We start from the raw sequence: 21,078 nt of genomic DNA, 5'->3' as shown, positions 1-21,078 counted from the left end.
GGTGGTGGGCCAAGAAATGATTTGAATGTGTTCATATGTTTTAAAAAGAAAAAACAGAAAAACAGAAAAAGCTTTTAAATTTCTTCAAAAGAAAATATATGGATGCTTGGATAGACAATGATTTAAATGTACATGCCTTGGAAGCTTCAGCATAGTACAATGTCATTGTGAGCTCACTATAAATAAGGTCACAGTGACTTTTGGCCTTGCACCAAATTTGACCAAACTCCTCAATGCATTCTTGAAATACTGTGCTCACAAGGCACAAAGTTTTCAGTGGCCTTCTAGTTCATTAGTGAGTCAGAGAGGACATTTGTGCAAAGATCCAAAAGTGTTCTTGAGATACCATGTTGATGGAAAACCTCAAAACATGATAATATCCAAATAAACAACACATCAGCATGAGGCCAACTAGGGATGCATCTCCCAACTGTCTCCCTGTTTCTGACTCTACTTACTGTCCTCCTCTATCAAAAAAGGAACAAAAAGCCCAAAATAAATTAAAAAAAGTCAAATGTTGTGTCACATCAATCTGGTACATCTAAATGAATCAACTCATACAAGATGTTTACTGGTCAGAGGGAGACAGCTGTTGGACAAACTCTGATCTACTTTCATGGTCAAACACAGAGGCGTAACAGGAAGTGTTGAATATCCAGGGCTTAGATACAATTTAGGAGGGTCTAGGGGCATGTTTTCCCATATTTTATTTTTGCTTAAAGACAGTAAACAATATGGTATATTGTTTGGGCAAAAATGATACCGTTCCTCCTAAAAACATTAACAGTATTTTTAAAAATCTAAAATAGATTTTGGGCTTCCAAGGTGACATTTGGCACTTAAGCCCTCTAAGCCAGCACCACCAAAAATCAACTTAGATTTTAATTGTTTCACTGACAGAACCCTCAAAAATACCTATGCATGCATTTCTTATCAAAAGATCTTTGTCTAAACTACTTTATAACTGCTTCATCGTGGTTTCAGTCGATATTTGTGAATCTAATTTTGGCAGCCTCAGAGTAAACAAAGCCTCTTGCCCCCCCAAGATCTTTGTCAGCCCCTCTGAGGGGTCCTGGACCCCAGGTTGGGAATAAACGTTATAAGCCAGCAGTTTGCTTACCTGTGGTCAAATATGAGAGAATTGTACGAGTCCTTCACCATCAGGAGCAATGATAAAGTGACACTGGCGTTGGTATTGGCCTTTAGTGAAAAGTGGCCTTTTGACTTTTAGTGAATTTCCCTTTGGGGATGAATAAAGTTCTTGTATTGTATTGTATTGTATTATTCTCACAATCAGTGCATCTCCAGGCAGTGTCATAGTTTTAGCTGTGTTTATGCAAGAAGCCTTGAGTAGAAACAAACTCCAGGCTGCACTTCAGAAGAACTAGCCATACGGCTTCTAATGCAATTAATTCCTCTCCAATACTGATTTCACTGCTTTAATGTTTCACGTTTTATATAGAAATATAGAATCTTTGGACCCACAGATAGTAGTCATATAGACGTGATTTGACTGCATCATTGTGGAATGGGCTTTATGAGTTCACTCAATAAAACCTCACAAAGATGAGCCAAGTGTCAGTTCAGCTCACAGCATTTTCTGACTTCCATCTGATGAAGAAAGTTGGAGAAACAAGGATGTGTAATCTCAAACTCCTTAATTATGCAGGTTTTTTAATTGGTTTTACTTGTCTTATCTTTAAATGAAAAGCCATAGGATGCTTTACTGCTGATGATATGTAAGCTTTGAGCACAGCTGCCAAACGGGCATTTTTGTCATTTTTAAAGCAAGAAATAGTTTTCTGTAGGCCTGAATAAAAGATTATTATGATTATAAAGCAATCTTACTTTTCCTGTTTCGTTTTTTCGAAACAAGATTTTTGAAGTGTAAATCTTGTTTTTTAAAGAAAATAAATAATAAATAAAGTAATTACTCTGGATGATTAAAGCATTTTTTGTAGTTTTACTATCCTGTTTTTATCTTCTCCTGCAGAGTGATCGGCAGCGTCTCCCAGTTTGATGAGTTTGCCCGAGTTTTTCACTGTCCGAAGGGATCGCCGATGAACCCGGTGGAGAAATGCTCCGTTTGGTGACACCTCCACCAGCCTGTTGACCCAGGGACAAACTTCTTCACAGGCCTCCACCCACTCACACTTCACCACCCTACATTGAATTCATCAGAGCCAACAGGATGATAATAATACATAAAGCCCAATCTTGCCTATAATGGAGAGAAATGTAATCAATCACTGCTGTTACCCCATGGGTTTTTAGCTGGGAACTTTGTCTGTTCTAGTCCCTCTCAAACACGGGCCACATAAATGTTTACCATGTACATATATATCATCTTGTTATATATATTTTTATATGTTTAGATTTATGTCAGATCATGTATTTTTCTATTTTAGCAGATATATCACATATTATTTTTCATAGGCTGTTAGTTTTTACATCTCGCATCATGTTTCCTCCTGTTTTTCTTCTTTGTTGCATCAAGCAGAAAACTTCAGCATATTAGGAGATTACTGATTGGCAGCAAAAGTGATTCCAGACCTTAATGTGGAACAGACATATTTAAAACGAACTGAGATTTGTAGCATCCTCGTGCCTGTCAAAATGTTGTTCTTTCAGTGTGGTATTGGGAGTTTGATTTGTGTCGCAATGCTGCACTCTGGTGGCTGCAGGGTGTAATGCTTCACTGTTCAACAGACCATGACTGTGGTTTCATTTGCCTGCATTTGGTCCTCTTGTTGCTGTGAGTGTTTGTAAGGTTTTTAAAGATTTGTGGACTTTTCTAAAAAATAAAAAGGGGGATTTTTGGCAAGTGTTTTTCTCAGGATTTGTAGCAAAGTGAAGCGCCAAATGAAGAAGCCCTAAATTTCTAACCATATTCAATTCCTCAGCCTACAGTGTAATGTCAAAGAGGCCAAACCAAAACAAATGGATGACAAATGAGCAGGGTTCTTTTCCTCTCGGGATTTCACAGCCACAGCGTCACTCCATTAAATGAATATGACTAAGAACACTTTTTATCAGGTGGATGACGAACTCTACAGTACTTCAATCTACTCTAAACTGTATGTGAAAATGGATGTAGCCAATGTTTCCCATTGGTTTTCAGGTCTGACATTTTGAAAGCCTCAAATTCTACATTTTTGTTATCACCTTAGTTTCAGAATCAGATGTAACCGTATTTGGACAAAGGGGAGATACCATCGACTGTATATGAAGATGGAGAATGCATCTCTCTCTTCTCTAGTTTCCCAAAAGTGAAGCCAAAATTTCGCCTACCAGATGTACTAGTACATTGCACTGCTGGATTTAGAATCTGGCATTAGAGATTTGCTGGTGAAGCCCAAAATGAAGACAATGCAGAGGTGCAAAAAATTGTTGTTCCTTGAGTGTCCACTTGAGGCTGGCTGCAGAGGCAAAGCAATTCCCCTACACGTCTACAAACATGCCTGTCTTTACAGTCAGAATAAACATGTTTAAAGCCTTTTTCAAAAAATGAACTGGTCTGCGCCACTCATGGGTTTATTGGTACTCACTTTGGGGATGACTGTTTTTAATCTCTCCCTTAACTGAATGGTTCCCATACTGTTTTTTCTGCCGGGCTCTTTTTTGGCAGATTAAAATATTCTCAGGCCCCACACCTCCACCCCCCAGCATACAGATCAACATGTAAAAAGATGTAAACGTACGAAAAACACATAGTCAGCTGCATTTTTTGCAAATAAAGAAAAACATACTATTTTTAATTTACTGCAACACAGAACTTCAAATTTTTGCAGAAATAACTATCTTTTCTAAAGAATTATACCTTGAGTCCTGCAATAATTTCACTAACTACTGCTGGCTTGTTTTGTGCTACAGATCTTCACAGGATCTGGGTGCAGCTGTGAGACTGGCACTTTAGGTTCATTTTCAGTGTCCAGCTTGGTCTGTATTTGTCTTTATTGTGGCAATATCAGAAAAACACAATCTCACACTGGGGGATGTTGCAAAAGTGCTGATAGAGCATGTGGCAGTATGCACATAGCTGGTTTGCAAACCTTCGGTCTAGTTTTTATTAGTTTTGACTGCTTTTTTGTTAGTTTAGTTTTTTTATTTTGAAAAATGCTTTGTTTTAGTTTTTATTAGTTTTAGTGTTAGTTTTAGTTTTTTACGGATAGATGTCGGGACTGAGTGAGCGTCATACATTTTTAAAAACATATTTAAACAGGCTACTCTACACTTATCATTTTTTTACTAAATGATGATATTTGAATACAACTCCAGACATACAACTTCCACTATGTGAAGTCTTAACCAATCAGATCAGGCAATTTTACACTCCCCAGACTTGTGTGTAGGTGCCAGTCAGTATTGTTGTGTCAAAGACTAAAACTAAGGATATTTTGTCGTCATTTTTATTTTATTTTAGTTATGTAAGCGCACTATACCATTTTAGTTAAGTTTCGTTTTTTTGGTAAAGCTTAGGTTTTATTTAGTTTCAGTTAACTAAAATGAATTTTGAATTCTGGTTTGAGATATTTAGTTAGTTTTAGATTACTATAACAACCTTGGGGCCAGGGCCCTCATTTTGGCAAAGTACCTGGATGAATCGCTCTCATCAATTTGGTTAAAAGTCACCAGTAACAACACTGGCATTGGCCCATTCTGTGCTTTTGTTGCAAATGGGACATTGCTGTGTAATATTCATTTTGGTGCTTCATAAAATGATTTGCATGTATGCAAGGTTTCAAGCTCTCTAAGACGTACTTTTACAAAGTAACCACTACACAGATTAGTGCAGGAAATTTGTGGACAAGAGTATTTGTTTAGTACTGGTGACCAGTACATAGCATGTGGCTGTTGCTGTCAAGTTTGTGGAAGGGCAGACATATTGACACCAGATGTAAAAGGTCTACAGGGAAAATGTTTACTGGTGTGATAACTTGCATCAAGTTGCCACTTTTTTTTCTCATTTCTAACTTAAGAAAGCAGCTTAAGGCACTTCAGCATTGGCTTCAACTTTTAAACAGACGCTTTTTTCACCTTTAATATACAGTCCATGTGTACACCCCTGAATCCTGTGAATGAGGTCACATCATAAACCAAATAACAGAAGCCAACACTTTGTACATAAGAGATGGAACTATGGCAGATGGAGAAATATGCATTTGTATGCAGTGTTACTCTAAAAAAAATTACTTTTGTATAAAAAATCCGGTACAAAAAGTCTGAATCTTTGTACAGTGGAGAAATATATCGGATGTTATGGCTGTACAGTTTGTTTTTAAAGAAAGTGCATGTTTCTCATTAAATCTGATCGATTCATGTTAAATCACAGACACAAGCCGGACTCTACAGCTGCTTATCCACACGTGGCTGCTATTTCATCCTCTCTGTTGGTCACTGTTTAATGTTTGAATAAAAACAAAGGATCACCACGTCATGTTCTTTCGTCTGTATCCAGGTGTGTGACTGAGATAATGATTTTTGTTGGATGTTATTGGTGTGATTGTGTCGTCAGCCATGTCCTCACAGGTTCTGATCCTGCACAGATGTGAGCCAGCTCGCCTTTGGCCTCTCTGGATGCCCACATCTCCAGCTGCTGTTTGCATAAAAGCTGCAAAACCGAGCAGGAGTGAAAAATGGATGTGTAATGCAGCATCAGCAAGCTGTTCAAACTAGAGGTGTGTTTCATAAACGAGATAAACAAACTGGAATCAATCTGCCTGAGCAGAAAAGTGACTTATCCAGAGTTTGAGCCTGAATGTTGCTCTTTACAGTTTAAAATGAATCACCTGAAGCACTGACAGCCTCTGTCTGTGTTTAAATCTGAGATTAACATCAATAAACAAGTGAAACCAGGAAAAATATTATGTTTTAAAAATAGATTTTAATCGGCCACAAATTCTATTGACATTATCTCCCCCTGGATCTTGTTATTGAACAAATATCTTTCAAATGCTCAGAGTGAAGGGCCATTACATGTTCACAAACTGAGTTTTTGTGCACGTGAAACAGCTGTAAAATGGGTTTCCACAGTGACGGCTTAGCCACAGAAAGGATAAACAGTGCTGAACTGTCATGTCTTTGGAACACAACATGTACTGTGAGAGCACAGTAAATGTCAGGGTATGTCTGAATGGGCCTTACCAATAGGTGGCGCTACAACAGATATTCAATGTCTGCATGCAGATATGCATAAATAGGATCAGCTGTCACACAAGGAAAGTTTGAAGCAGATTTCACCCTCTAATTTTAAATGATAACAACTTCCTGTTACATGGCGAGACTGTAAACCTTTATGAGCTACTAGTGCCCTTTATTTATTTTATTTTTTTGTGTGTGTACAAGTTGAATAATTTTTTGTCAGTATGGACCTTTGTAGCTCCACACATGGTTTTCATAGATTTGGGCTTATTTTGTGAGAGAACCATTAAAACCAATCTTGTTAACAAGAAATTCTAAATGGCAACTTCCTAATAATTTGGCAAAACTAGTGAGGCACATTCAGTAGTGATGGCACTATCTTTTCTATTGTATTCTACAAAATATCTCACCTGCATGGTAGCACCACCATGTGCTGGAACTGAGAAGTATAATACATCCACGTTCTGATGTGGGCTATATTTTATTTTATTTCTAGAATTTGCTGTGGGCCAATTATAATTGGACCGTAGGCCACATTTGGCCCCTGGGCCATAGTTTGGACACCCCTGATTTATACTGTACAGTTAATATCCTTTGGTAACATTATCATCTCTTTAATTCAGAGCTGGGATTTCAAGTGTTAAAGGACAGAACAGGATTTAAAAAAAACATCATAACGGGCCACCTGCAGCCCTGGGTGTGATGTTTTTAACTGTAATAATGATACAGTAAACTCTACTTGGTCCACATGATGTGTACAAAACTCCCTCTTCAGACCTTTGTCTCCAAGAGAGACATGTACCGCACATGCATGACATCACACACACTGAAGATTAAAAATATATAGAAAAAATGAAGTAATAATTGAATGAAAAAGCTGTACATTTAAAGAATGCAGAAGTATCTTGAAATAACATGAGGAAATTATTTATTGGTGCAAGAAATGAAAGCTTTCATTTATTTTACATTCTTGGTCTCAGCTACAGAGGGCTTGATGTTCTTATGTTTCAAATGCATGGGCCAGACTTGGCCATCGAACAGGCAAGGTGGATCTGGCACCGTGTGGTTCCTAGAACACCTCCTGTCTCTGCATGCTTCATACAGGATAGAAGTAAAATAACAGTTCCGTACGTCGATCAAAGGTTCTCAAGCAGAGAGCCTTCCACAATAAGGATGTGAATCTCCTCTTCCTTAGTGTCAGACTTTAGGATGATCTCGGTGTCCAGGGTGTTATTAACAGTATTAGATTTCTATAAATTCTCCAACCATGCATGGATTGTACTCATCGTGGTGCAGAGGGACACTGCAGGGTCAAAAGACAGAGTTCACAACCTCACTCCAGGGCTCTGGTCCTACATAGGTGGACTATAGGCTTGCTGCTCTCATCTTCTGTGGTTTGGTTACACGGCATACGCAGCCCTCACCCCCCCTTGTAGGCAGCCTGGCCTACTTCTAACAAAAAAAAATAAAGTCTGTTAGCTCAAAAAGCTCATTTAAACAGCATCAGTGTTCATAAATGTGTGTTTGCCTCTAACAGGCTGTCTCAGTGCTCTCCTCTTACCATTCTCTGGTAGACGAGGACGTAAGCGCTGTCTCTACGACGCTTACACACGCTCTCTCCTGTAGTGATACTGACCTCCAAGTCGTCATAACTGAGCCAGTTGTTGCCACCCATGGCATCAATATCTTCACCAGGGAGCAGGCCATCACTAATGTAGTGTCCTAACAGGAGAGAAACCCGATTTTAGATTATTTTTGGGCCTTTTTTTGATCAGACCTAGGACCAGTCATCACCTCTGTCCAGGGGCACCTGCTCTACCTCTTAAATTACTCATCAGATACTTCACTAAAGAATTAGACAACAGCTGTAATCCTCATGGATGAAGCCACAGATGATCTAAAGCTACTAATGCCTACTGTTTTATGAGTAAGAATCAAGAGGACCACATGGACTTTTCCTGTGACTGTACATTTTTCCATCTCTGACTGGCAGTTCTCTTCATATGTGAGGACCTAGTAGAGGACTAGAGAAAGAAAAAGATCTGTGAATATCCTACCTCTGTCTCCTCCAGTGCCTACATGGCTGACAACACTGACGAGGTCTTACCAGCCTATAACCTGAGAGTAAACACGCAAAACAAGAGTAAGCACAACACACACACTCTTAAATCTACAGAAGCCCACAGCAGACATGCATACAGTTGTGATATGAAGATCTCAGCTTTTCAGTCTCATTTTACCAAAACAATGTTAGACACAACTGAAAATTAGCTTTGGGCAACAAATGTTCACTCTCTGCTTAGTCTCAGGTGTGTTTTACCTGGCCAGTGGTCACAGTCATCTCCGGGAAGAGGTTCACAGGGTGGTGGAGAGAAATGAACACTGAGTCAGAGAACTAAAGAAGCAAACTGATAAACAGGAAACAGTCATGACATGAATCTGCAACAAAACAGAGTGAGAGGAGTTTGTGATGGGTGTGATGTTGCTCACCTTGGCATAGTCAGGAGGGTGGAGCAAAGGCTGGAAATACTGTAGCCACACTCCCACCTAAATGCGATCTCTGTCTCCTGCAGGGACAACGTGAGAACGGTTATGTAGTGTGAAATAAACCAACACAAAAATCACCTTCAGCATGAATTATCTGAGCAGCATCTTGTCATTCAGTGTTGATGTTAATAATGAAAACACAAGCTCCAGCTATAGTGGGTTCTAGGTGGGTTTAAATGTAAGCAGGAGCTCCTTGAGCTCATCACAGTAATCTGTAAACTAGCTGCACTCAAACTCTGATTTATTCACCCAAGTTTGTAGATCTGCTGCACCCTAAGGTGCTGTAAGTTATCCTCAAACGTTGTGAAGTCGTCACAGTCTATGAGACTTCTTTTGGGGCTGCAGAGAAACACACAAACAAATGGTTGGCAGAAAGTTGTTGGTGTGTGAACACACAACAGAGAGCAGGACTTAAATGATGATTAGGATTGTTAGGTTGAGGTATGCAGTGGTGAAAGAAGTTTAAATAAGAGTAAAAGTACCATTAATTTGGTTCAGATTCACCTGAGTAGAAGTAAAATTACTGGTCTATTACTGTACTCAGGTACTTTACAGTAAAGTCAGATGCCACAGCTGTTTTTGGATGAGATGTGGAATCATTCTCTGACTTTGCACCACTGACCTTCAGGTGTAGTCAAAGCCAAAGTACCTGACAGCTTCATGCTGTTGTCAGAAAGCCAGAACCTCCTCCTTTTGACTTTGAGTTTTTTACTCAGTAATTGATGCTTTTTAAAATGTAATGAAGTGAAATACTTCCCCAGACTAAAAGTCAAATTAGTGGTTTCTAAATGTATTAAAAAAAGTACAAGCACACAAAAAACTCCTCAATTACAGTAATCGGAGTAATAAAATAATAAATTAATAAATATGATAATAATTTAATAATAAATAATAAAATCTTATTGGCATATCATGTAGCAGGACGTTCACAGGATAAGAGTCCAGTGTCCTAAGACTGAGTATTAAACATTAGATCAAAATGCCCCAACCCAAAGAAATGTAGTTACAGTGGTTTATAAGGCAACTGTTTGCTCAGACAGAGATTCATTTAGTTATGAATCTAACAGGTCAAAATATTAATGTGCTTTTGCAAAATATGGAAAAATATATCTTTACTTACATTTGCTTTGGCTTTCTCTTAGATCTCATTTCCTCCTCTTCCTCTGCAGACTGCAAGTCTGATGTGTTGTACATCAGAGGTTTTTTCATCTGTTGTCGAGCCTCAAAGTAGTGATCTAAACATACATTTTAATTTGGGCTTCAAATAACCAATTGAATACTAATACATAATTGTCAGATCCAGGCTCCTCTGCACTTTTCCCCTCTCTTTCCACTCTGTCATTGCTTCTATAATTTGGCCAGTAGGTGACACCATCGCAGAACCAAATTTGTGGCACCACTGCAACTGTTTTGTTGACCAGGAATTCAACTTTGTGAAACATCGTAGTTTTTGAAAGAAAGAAACAAAACAAAAAAACTCCAGAAAAGGTATTTCTCTCAGTATTTGTCGAAATATCGACTAGTTTCAACTGTGTGCTTTTTCTTTTTTTTTTTTTCAAACATCTAACTACACCAGTGGTTCCCAACATTTCCCCCCTTCTAAATTGTTGTCATTGACGAAATCCAAACAGAATGGGCCTACAGCCTATGTATAGCATCTTACCTAAAGACCTTTATAGGAACTTTCTGGTAAGCAAGTTGGTATTTTCTTTGGCAATGATCTACACTGCCTACCGTCCTTTGGGGTCGTGGGGCATCCAATCCCAGCTGTCAAAGGGTGGGAGGCTGGGTACATCCTGGACTTTTCATCAGTCACAGGCCTGATATACAAAGATGAACAAGCAAGGCAGGAACATACCCACACTTAAATTTACAATCACTAATCTTACTGAGCATTTCTTTGGACTTTGGGAGAAAAGGGGTTTCAGGAGAGAGCCAATGCATGCATTATGCAAACTCCACAGAAGACCCTGTCTGATATGTGTTTTAATTTCCCTGCTTGTAGTTTGAGGTTAGTTGACCTTAGTCCAAAAGTTCAGAGTTCAGTGAAACACCTTTGAAACGTTGAAAGCAGATCTTTGGCGCCATCTCCTGGCACATTCACAAACAACAACATAGGGTAATGCTGCAGACAGTTTCACTTTCATTTAGGGTCAAATGAGACCAGAAGTGAAGAAAAGGTAGTAAGTTACTGATCAAAGATTATCAATGGAGAACGAGGAAGGAACACGAACCTGCAAACAATGGTAAGAGCTCACTTGTTTCAGAGTTTTGTATCAGAATAGATAAAATGACAGCTAAAAAACTGCTTAGTTAAAGTTTGGTTATCATTGCTGGGAGTGAAGTAACTTTGTGTTTGTGTAAAGGAAGGCAGTGGGAGTGCTCGGAAAGCCGGCACTTCGTGATCAAAGTGATGTTTTGTCTATTTGATTTAGCCATGTATTTACAACAACTGTTTATTCAAAGCCATCCAGGCTGCAATAGCTAGTTTAGCTTTGTTTGGAAATCCATGTAGAATAATAGGCTATGTTATGTTCTCTGTTTCCTAATTTTTCTAAAGTAGACCCACACTGGCATTGTTTAGAAATAGGATACATCCTGTGTGCTTGATTTTTGAAAGTTTGAAAAAAAAAAAAAAGTAAAAAAACAAAAAACTAACAGGCAATAAAGTAACTAACAAACAAACAAACAAATGTTTACTTTCACTTTCGTTGTCTCGAGTTAAAGGGTTCACATTTTGTTCTCGTTTTTGTCCTGGTTTAACAGTAGAATGAGCTGCTTTCCCACAAACTAACTAGGCAGTTAAAGGTTATTCAATATATCAATGCAGTGTCTTTCAGATTTGATGGGTTTATAAAGAATAACCAGATGTCTTAGCATGCCTACCTTATGATTAAAACTATTTTAAAACTAATACACAAAATTATTTCATTGTTTCTCCTGTAAAAATGGCCTGTTACTCTCATTGTAATTTCCAAAACTCACTGATCACTTTAATAGGTACACCTGCTCAACTGCTAATTAATACAGACATCTAATTAGCCAATCATATGGCAGCAACTTAAGCTTTTAGGCATGTAGACATGGTCGTAGTGGTCTGTTGAAGTATAATCCAAGCATCAGAGTGGAGAAGAATGGTGGTTTGCAGCACTTATCAACTTGTCATCTTTTGTTATTGTTTTGATTGCGAGCACCCTTGCAGAGGAATTTACAGACAGGACATTTAATGATGGAAGTGGGTCTGATGACAGTGTAGATTATGACAGAGTGACACAGTGTTAACAGAATCTCTGATCATTGACTGACAGTGGCAGTGAACTGTTTAACAAATACATTTGGAATGTGTGAATTTCTTTTATTTTGATTTAATGGGATGGTGGAGAACAGCTCCAGTGCCTGCTGTGAATAACGGAAGCCATTGGCAGCCCATTGATACATAGTACGTTGACATATATGCAGTAAGAAAAGTGTATTTGTTGTCTTAGTCTGACTCAAAGGGACTTTAACATTATGGTAAAAAATGTTAGTTCAGATGAAATCATATTAAGTTGAATTTATCAAAGTTGGGCCGACACACATTGATAAGGTTGAAGATCAGATTACTTTTGCATGTACGCACCTTAATCAAACCTTAACTGAATTACTAGTTCTGCACAAGCTTCACAGTATCAATGCTGGACTTTGGCTAAAGAGTCACACAGCATAAATGCGAACTTTAGCAGAAATTCTTATGACTTCAGTGATGAGATAGTGGTTATTTAAACCAAAATTAGAGTTTTGAATACACAATGAAGCTTAGCGGTTGTTCATGGAGAGATGGTAGTCATACGCCCAGCCATGATCAGCCAGCTAATCCCAATTATTGCTGCCCAGCTCCCACAGCCAATCACAGTTCTGTGTCTCAACACTGTGGCGTATTTAAGTATGATGTACTTCTCGATAATCCCTGCTTTCATTAATGCTGATGGACCAAACTGCTGCTGCTGCTGGCAGAGCTTCACCTCCTCCACCCCAGCCTCCTCCTTTGTAGCATAAAGCTTGTTGCACCCTCATATTCAGATTCATGCTACGATGGATGAATTGCTTTTGAACTAATTTAATTGTGTTTAGCTCATGCTGTCATAAATGTGTCTATCCATATGGGAGTTTCTGGCTATGCGCTCCCTGGAAAGTCAAAGCATGCTGCTTGACTAACCTAGGGAGCATCTTGTGAGCAGAGCATTTTTCCACCAAGTAAAACTGTATGTCCATTTTGCACTAAAATTGTAAACGTATGATGTGTTCCTGATTGAAGAACATTTATGGAGCTTTGAAGTTTTTCATGCTTTCACCAGGTGACATACTGCTGGTTAGTGTGGTCAGTTAGGCCGAAACACAAAAATTACTTTTGTCAATAAATGAATTCTCTCACAAGGGAAATACATTTTATTTCCAAATAGATGCCACTGTTGGATCTAACACAGGGGCATTTGAGCTGCAAGGTACAGTCAGTCATCTGAAATGTCAGGGGCTTGATCTCTTTCTCCTGCAGTCACATGTCTATACATCCTTAAGCAACACACTTAACCCCTAACTGATCCAAAAGCTGCATCAGTAGAGTGTCAATATGACACATGCATAGATGCATATAAATGAACACCTTTGCCATCAGTGTTTAAATGAGGAGTAAATGGGTAGGTGTTACTTGCGGTGTAAGAAGGGCTTTGAGAAGTGAGACCGCAAGAAAAGTACTACATAAGCTGAAGTCCCTTCCTATTACCATTGACCATTTAATACATATGTTGGTAGTACACTAGAGGCAGTGCTGTAAAAACAACTGAACAGACAACAGTCAGATGAATTAGAGCAAGATGAAAAGTTAAAAGACCATTTAAATTTAATAGGAAGACAGTTGTTGAACTTTTATATATTGGATTGTACAGACAGAAGATAACCCTCTGCCTGTCTTTCAGTCACAAACAGGTTGCAGAAGCCAACTTTGCTCTTCACGAAACTCACTGCAGCCGCTTCCTGTGTGTCTGTCCTGACTGTGATGAAGCAGTTCCCCGGGATCAACTTAAACAACACAGAGAGGAGCAGCACACACAGGTACATACATGCACGCACACAAAACACTCATTTGTTTATTTAATTATTTTTCTTATTTTCTGAGGGGTTAATTACTCTGTCTCTTTGTAGGTGAGATGCTCCAAGTGTCACCAGAAGATGGAACGCTGTCACCTGCCGGATCATGAGGTGAGCCGAGGGGCAAAAGAAAAAGTTAAAAATTCACATGCATGTAATAAAAGATTTAGTGCCACGCGGACTGAGGATTTTTAGCATATAAAACTGTCTCAAAGATGAAATAATGCCGAACTACAACAAAGCAAAAGCCATAGAGACTGGCTAAGCTCCAGTGTGCAAATAACTCACTGGGGAATGTTTTGCTGTTAATAATACTCACAAATGTCATCAGCAACTTTGCTTTCACTTTTATCTAAGACTTCTCCCAGTCAGTCACAAAAGAGAAATAAACTGGGGTTTACTTTATTTTTTTGTGTTTAATCTGGGGCTGGGAAATTAATTGCATATTAGATTAAATCCCATTATGCTGCAATATTCAAATCACAGACAGAGCAATATTTCTTTTACCTTAAATGTGCCAAAATACCAGTTTGATACAATATTTTTGCAGTAGAGATGTTATGCTCAAAAATTATGCAAATGTTAAAGTTTCTTTTGTGGATTTCTTTTTTCTTTTTACCAAAATCCTATTTTTCTTCTTCATGTTTGTGTTTTTCTAAATCAAAACAAGAAAAACAAAGAAATTATCATCACCTTCAGTATAGCAATTGATATCTGATTTGCTATATAAGCTAAAATCGTAATCAGAATTTATTCTTTTTAATTGTTCATCCCAAGTTTCAGACAAGATAAGATGATACTTTATTGTCCGATTGCTCGGAAATTTGTCTTTCATCACCAGCTCTTCCATCAACACAGTACAATCACATCATACGTTAAATAAGAGCATATCATTAAAAGCATCATAAAAAGGTTAAAAATCCAACTATCCAACAACAGGCTGAATGCAGATTGTGCCTAAATACATAAGAATGTCCTAAGTCAGTGTCAGGGGTGTGTGTGGAGCTATCCCACCTCCACTCTACTGTTTGTTCAATAAGGAAATGGAGTGAGGAATAAAAGAGAGCTTGTTAATTTATCCAGTATTGTTCTGGTTATCATAAAGAATGATTTAGTGCTCGTGTTTGCTGAGCAGCACATTACATGAGGAACCTAAAAATAATCGCACATTAAATCGCAATCACAATATTGGGATAAATAATCGCAATTATATTATTTTCACAAATCGTCCAGTCCTAGTTTAATCCGTTTTAAAAGTCTCTGGTTGTTTTATGCTACACATGCATTGTACATTTTTAAAATCTTGTAGGGGAATTTTGTATCACACTTACTGAAGACATAACACAATCGTTTCTGACTATTTATGTGCTATTTGATATATCATAGTATTATAGAATTAAAAGGTATTATGTGTATAGGTTCACAGAATGGTACCTTTATAAATCCCTGCTTTCAGTTCTCAGTATATTGAAGTATGTAACTGTGTCCATGCTTTTAAATTTCATATCTCTCCCACTGGGGTGTGCTAAGCTGCTGCTGAAAAGATCTTCAAAGTGTGGCTGTTTGCAATAAAAGCATTAGAACAAGATAAACTCTTATTATAAAGAACTTGATGGAAATAGCGTGTTTATTGTTAAATTAAGTGAGCATTATTGGAGATAGCAATGAGTTCATGGATTTAGAGTGTCTCCACCCAGTTCTCTGACTGCCATCAGAGCCACAACATGTTACTTTGAACGTTGTTACCTTAAACAAGCGATTAAAGCACACCCTAAACTGTTGTTTAATCTGCTGTAATGGAGATTTATATATAATTTGCTGCTGCGCTAGGATCAAGACAGACACACACCTTTCCTTTAATAAATCCCCACACAGAGCGAAAAAAAAGACCTGCAATACTAGTACTCCCTTCTTAATTTTGCTGTTATTTGCAATGTTGTAAAACGAGATTTTGGGTTTGAATGTTAATTTTACTCAAAAAATGCAATATGAATACGCTACTTTGAACTCTGTTTGTAACATTAAGTTAACTGAAAAATTGTAAAATATGTACTTAAAACAAGTATAATAATCTGAATATCTAATAATCTGTCACTCATGCCAGAGTGGAAAATCTTATACAGACCTGTCTGCCTCTTCTCTTGGCTTAGACTGATGAATGTGTGGAGCGTCTGGAGAGCTGCAACTTCTGCGAGCTGGAGATGCCGTTCAAGGAGCTAAACGAACACAGTCTGGCCTGTGGTAGCCGCACCGAGCTCTGCAGGGACTGCGGTCGCTACGTCACCCTGAGGGACCAACCCAAGCACGCTTTGACCTGCTCAGAAACCGACAACACCAAACGGCCCCTTCAGAGTACCAGAAAATCACCACCAATCAATGGTAAGACAAAGGAGGGTATGAAGCTATGCACATGTCCAAATACACATGGGTCAGTGATATGTAAGGCTTTTTTCAGTGCGGTTGTGAAATATGACATTTGCAACTTACTTCAAATTTAAATTATCATTCTAGTAAGAAAGTGGGCACATGTTTTTTAAATAAAATCAGGAATTTCATAGTAGAGTAAGATTTAGTTGTTTTACATTGGTTGTACCACCTGACATGAAAAGTGTATCTATCTACCAAGGCAAATTTGCAATGAACATTTTCTTTTTTTTTAGAATAATGTGATCCTTCCTTTATCTTAATATAAGTAAAGGGAATTTTCTTGGAGCTTTAAGTAATATTATTTACTTTATATTGTGACCCTTCTTGCAGTTGCACCACCTGACATTTGCAACTAATTGGAAATAAACAGGGAAAAATTTAGACACATATTTTTGCTTTGGCTCTTGTAAGAAAGAGGACACATTCATTCTTTATAGTAAAATCAATATTTTTATGGTAAAATGATTTTTTTTCTGTGAACCTACACATGAAATGGTTTTACCTTTACTTTAAAAGGATCTACAAACCATTTCACTGGCCATGAGTGTCATCTGAAGTCAAATGGATGATAAATTATTCTACAATGTGTTTTTATCACTTTAATTTTGAAATAAAAGTCCCTTTATTACGGTTGTGCCACCCTGACATTTAAGAACTTGAAAATTCAGAGACACAAGTTTTTTGATGATCTTACTTAACTTTAAAATGATAACATTTTGATATGATTTTTTATTTCAAAGATTTAAACCGCAAAGTTATACAAAAGTGTTGTAATTTTAATTTCTCACAGTGAAAATTTCATTTTTAACGATGTCAATAATCTGTACATTTAATATGAAATTGGTTGAATTATTCAAATATAGTGAAAATGTATTCAAACAAAGTAGGCTTTATAGAACACATTGGTATGTGCCATGAACTGTTTTTTTTTGTTTGTTTTTCAAAATGAAACAATAGATTCAGGCTGACAAATATGCATGTCATCTCACTGCCCCACATCCAGGAAACTTTCTTTTTATAAATGTTTTTACATTGACTGTTATTGTTTTTTCTTTTTCTTGCAGCAAAAATGACTGTCAAGTGTAGAAAGTGCTCTGCATCATTTCCACAGGAGGCTATAAAGAAGCATGAGGTAAATTTCTTTCAAAGCATTTCTAAAGAGATTGTTGTTCTTTAGGGACAGACAGAATGGATAGCTTGGGTTTACAGCACCAAAATTTACACACAGCATGCACCCACAATCTGCTACATTTCTGCACCATATACACAAAAGAGTTTGTACTGATTTATATCCTGGCATGAACATGCACAGAGGGCTAGCAATGGAAGTTATGCCTGTGATCATGCAACAAAAGCAAAATTGAATTTTCAGTGAGAGATGAGAGTCAATAGTAATGAGGGGCAGAGACTTGCATTCAAATGTCAAAGAATCCTCCCTTCTATAATGTTTATGTCCAGAATGGGCCACAAGTATGTTGAAAAATTGAATTACAGTGGTGACTTTCAGTGGATAAATATGGGGACAATATGAAGTGCCTTGCCTCTGTTACATAAAATATTTGTTAAAGTATGCCATGTTCTTGGCAGGCCAACTTCTTCACTTGTTTCTTGACATTAAATATTAGTCTTGTTTTTGTCTTGGTAATTCCTTCAGCAAATACTCAAAGCTTACTGAATGTTTTTATTAGGTTTCCATCAGTCAGTAAAAAAGTGCAACTCCTTGAATTGGACACTAGATGCCATCATCTGTTTATTTACATTTATTCATATACAACTTTTAGTCACATGTGGAAACTAGTCACACTGGTGTAGCCATCACATGGTCTTGAATGCATGCAGGAGGAGGTTCCCCAAAGTTTCTGCAATTTTCTTTTTTTATGCTCCAGTGAGTGTTATATTTCCTCCAGTTTTAAGGAAGACATGATGTACAAGCCAATGTGGAGTGGGTGGCAGAGTGTCCCTCCTTTCTTTTAAGTTATACCTCTTTATTTGATCCCTTAACCAGCTGCTGTGTATTCTTGCAACAAGCCGGGATGACAAAGAGCCTGAGTCAGAGAAAAAAGGGGGGCAGAAGGAGGATTACTCCAAACAGGAGGCTTCTACTCGACTAAACGGAGCCTACAAGGCAACCTATCTGTCAGACAGAGCAGGCAACGGTCCCTGGGGTGGTGGAGGTGACCCCTACCAGATCAGCACCTGCCCCCATTGTCACCTGGCTTTGCCCCTGCCCACACTGCGCAGGCATGAGGTATCACTCCTGCAGCGAACTGGATTTGATCATATAATGTGGAAAAGCCCCTGTGCTTACTGTCTTCTCTTCTTTTCTTTGTGTTTTAGGTGAAGTGCAGAGTTCATGTGCTCCTCAATTAAAGAAGAGAAGAAGCAATGAACAGTGAATCAGCTGCCCAAGGGATGGGTGATGAGTTAGAACTCCTAAAGTGCAACGATAAAACGAGGTTTTTTTTCTTTTATGTTTAAATGAAGGTTTTCATTGTTTTGGGTGGTGAGTAACTGCAAGAGAAGTTTGCAGTCTGTTTAAATGTAAGGAATGTACAAAATATTTATCATCCCCCTGTTTCCTCTCAGCAACTGAAAAGACCAAGGACAGTAAATGTAGAGTGGTATTGCATCTTATTTAAAAAATAACATTTTATCACTAAAAGCTGTCAGCAGAGGTGGTTCACATCAACTGTTTACAGTCCAACATTATCTTTGGGTATAATAATAACTAAAGGTCTAATTGATTTAACATCCATCCACCTTCTTCCGCTTATCCGGGGTCAGGTCGCGGTGGCAGTAGGAGAAGCAGGTCAACCCAGACGTCCCTCTCCCCCACAATACTTTCCACTTCCTCCTGAGGGATTCCAGGGCGCTCCCAAGCCAGAAGGGATATATAATCCTTCCAGCAAGCTCTGGGTTTGCCTTGGGGTCTCCTCCCAGTAAGATATGCCTGTAAGACCTCCACAGGAAGGCGCCCAGCAGGCATCCTGATCAGATGCCCGAACCACCTCAGCTGGCTCCATTCATGGCATCCATGAAGGAGCAGTGGTTCTACCCCGAGATCCTTCGGGGTTGTCCAAGCTCCTCACCCTAACTTTAAGGCTGAGCCCGGCCACCCTCCTAAGGAATCTCTGACTACTTGTATCCACGATCTCATTCTTCACCATAGGTGAGGGTTGGGACATAGATCAAACGGTAAATCAAAAGCCCTGCCTTTCAGCTCAGTGCTCTCTTCACCACAGTGGTAGAGTGAAGCGCCTGCAAAACTGCTGACACTGCACCAATCGATCTCCCTGACAATCTCACGGTCCATTCTACCCTCACTTATGAACAGAGAATTTAGCTATCAGTACCTATGAGTGACCAATTATGTTTTAAAATCTTTTAGTATGGTCCAGTGCACCGGCATATTTTCACCATCCATCGTCTTTCAAGTTGCTGATCTGTGAGGTAGTGAAGAAATTCAGAGCAGTATGGCATTAAGCTTTTAAAGCAATAGTATGTAGGAAATCTGTGGTGGACTTCAGTGCCTTACAAAGGTCTCAGTCCTTATGCTGCTTCCCTCCTAGACAACATGCATTTGTTGACCAACAGCTGAGGGTGGCAAAACTGGTGAAATAATTGCAAGAGGCCAAATCATGTTAACTGACAAGGTGCAGCAACCCCCAAAATTCCACATACTCCATCTGCACAGTGATCTGTCCTTGAAGTGCCATAAGGTGAAAATTGCACTTTCTATTCAGTCTTTGCACTTCCACTAGCATTTGTCTATGTCATTTCCCAAACCACAGGGAGCATGTGCAAAGCATCAAATGAGCCTCAAAGTACAACAAATTACCCAGACTCCTGGATGTATTGCATCACTGTATCTGCATTATTTTTCATCATTTGGCATTTGGTCATAGAGTCACAGCTATAACACAACTCAGGGGACAAGGAAAAAAACATTTGGGTGGAAACCACATGGTTTTCATATGAAGCACTTTCTGTCAAGAAAACAAAAACCTTTTAACTTGCTAATGTACTCACCCATAGTAGAAGCAAAAATGTCCAGAAACTTGTCTAGCGCGTGCTATCCATCGGCGAATTGCTTCACGCCCAAAATGTGGCGCATGCAGAGTATGTGTAATTTGAGGGTATTGCTGTATTTGGTGCAAATATGACTCTTCAAGCATCTACACTCCATTGTTAGCAAACTGTGAGCATGTTGGGTAAGTGCATGTATATTTAACAGTGGCCATGATGGCAAAATGCTGTGGGTTAATGGCTACGTTAGAGAGACCAATTTATTTGACACTAGATGAGAGAGGTTTGTGAGGTTCAAAATTAGAAAGCTAACTCGAAGGCTGAAAAAGAAAGAAGTTGGAGGCAAGCCTTGGTAAGATGACTGACAGCAATGACACAGATTATGAGCTTCATCCATCATTGTCCTCCAGTACTTAGATGGCACAAGTTTACACAGTGCTCAAAGCAGCTAGCCACAGCACTCTGTGAAAGTGGGGTAGACACCATACTCCCTGTTTCAAGTTATTTTACTATTAGATCAACCTTGAAACTTCAGTTTTTAAGTAGAAGGTTATTGCTGTTTTAAACCATGAATGCGATGTCAAAGAAATGGGTATGACTGGTGAATACTCTGTATTTAAATAAACTTGACACTCCTGATAACTTCAAAAGGTATGACTTGTCATAATATTAAAGTTGCCTTCATTAAACTGGTGTTTTGAGTGACTCAGAAAGGACACAATTTAAAAAAATTGATATATTTATCAGACACAAGTTTCAATTGGCATAAGTGTTATGTTTTATTTTAGAAATTGTTCATTTAAGAACCTTAAC

The 21,078-nt window shown here is 38.4% G+C and overlaps 2 protein-coding genes across 3 annotated transcripts in view; both read left to right on the top strand.

The window, feature by feature from the left end:
* Positions 1–3,820, top strand: part of LOC121523004 (endothelin-converting enzyme-like 1) — a 114,065-nt gene extending 110,245 nt beyond the window's left edge. For both annotated transcript variants that reach the window (XM_041807738.1, XM_041807730.1), the window contains one exon: positions 1,994–3,820. In XM_041807738.1, the coding sequence (XP_041663672.1) occupies positions 1,994–2,093 (100 nt within the window). In that variant the 3' untranslated portion in view covers positions 2,094–3,820. The remainder of the gene's footprint in view (positions 1–1,993) is intronic.
* A 7,009-nt stretch (positions 3,821–10,829) lies between these two features.
* xaf1 (XIAP associated factor 1) lies at positions 10,830–21,055 on the top strand. Its single transcript, XM_041800225.1, has 7 exons — positions 10,830–10,934; positions 13,641–13,776; positions 13,867–13,923; positions 15,963–16,191; positions 17,304–17,371; positions 18,245–18,487; positions 18,577–21,055. Exons 1-7 carry the CDS (start codon positions 10,897–10,899, stop codon positions 18,607–18,609), a joined length of 804 nt encoding a protein of 267 aa, XP_041656159.1. The 5' UTR covers positions 10,830–10,896; the 3' UTR covers positions 18,610–21,055.
* The last annotated feature ends 23 nt before the right edge of the window (positions 21,056–21,078 follow it).

Source organism: Cheilinus undulatus, linkage group 2, assembly GCF_018320785.1.
Source record: "Cheilinus undulatus linkage group 2, ASM1832078v1, whole genome shotgun sequence".
Lineage (NCBI taxonomy): Eukaryota > Metazoa > Chordata > Actinopteri > Labriformes > Labridae > Cheilinus > Cheilinus undulatus.
This window is presented reverse-complemented; position numbering and strand designations above follow the sequence as displayed.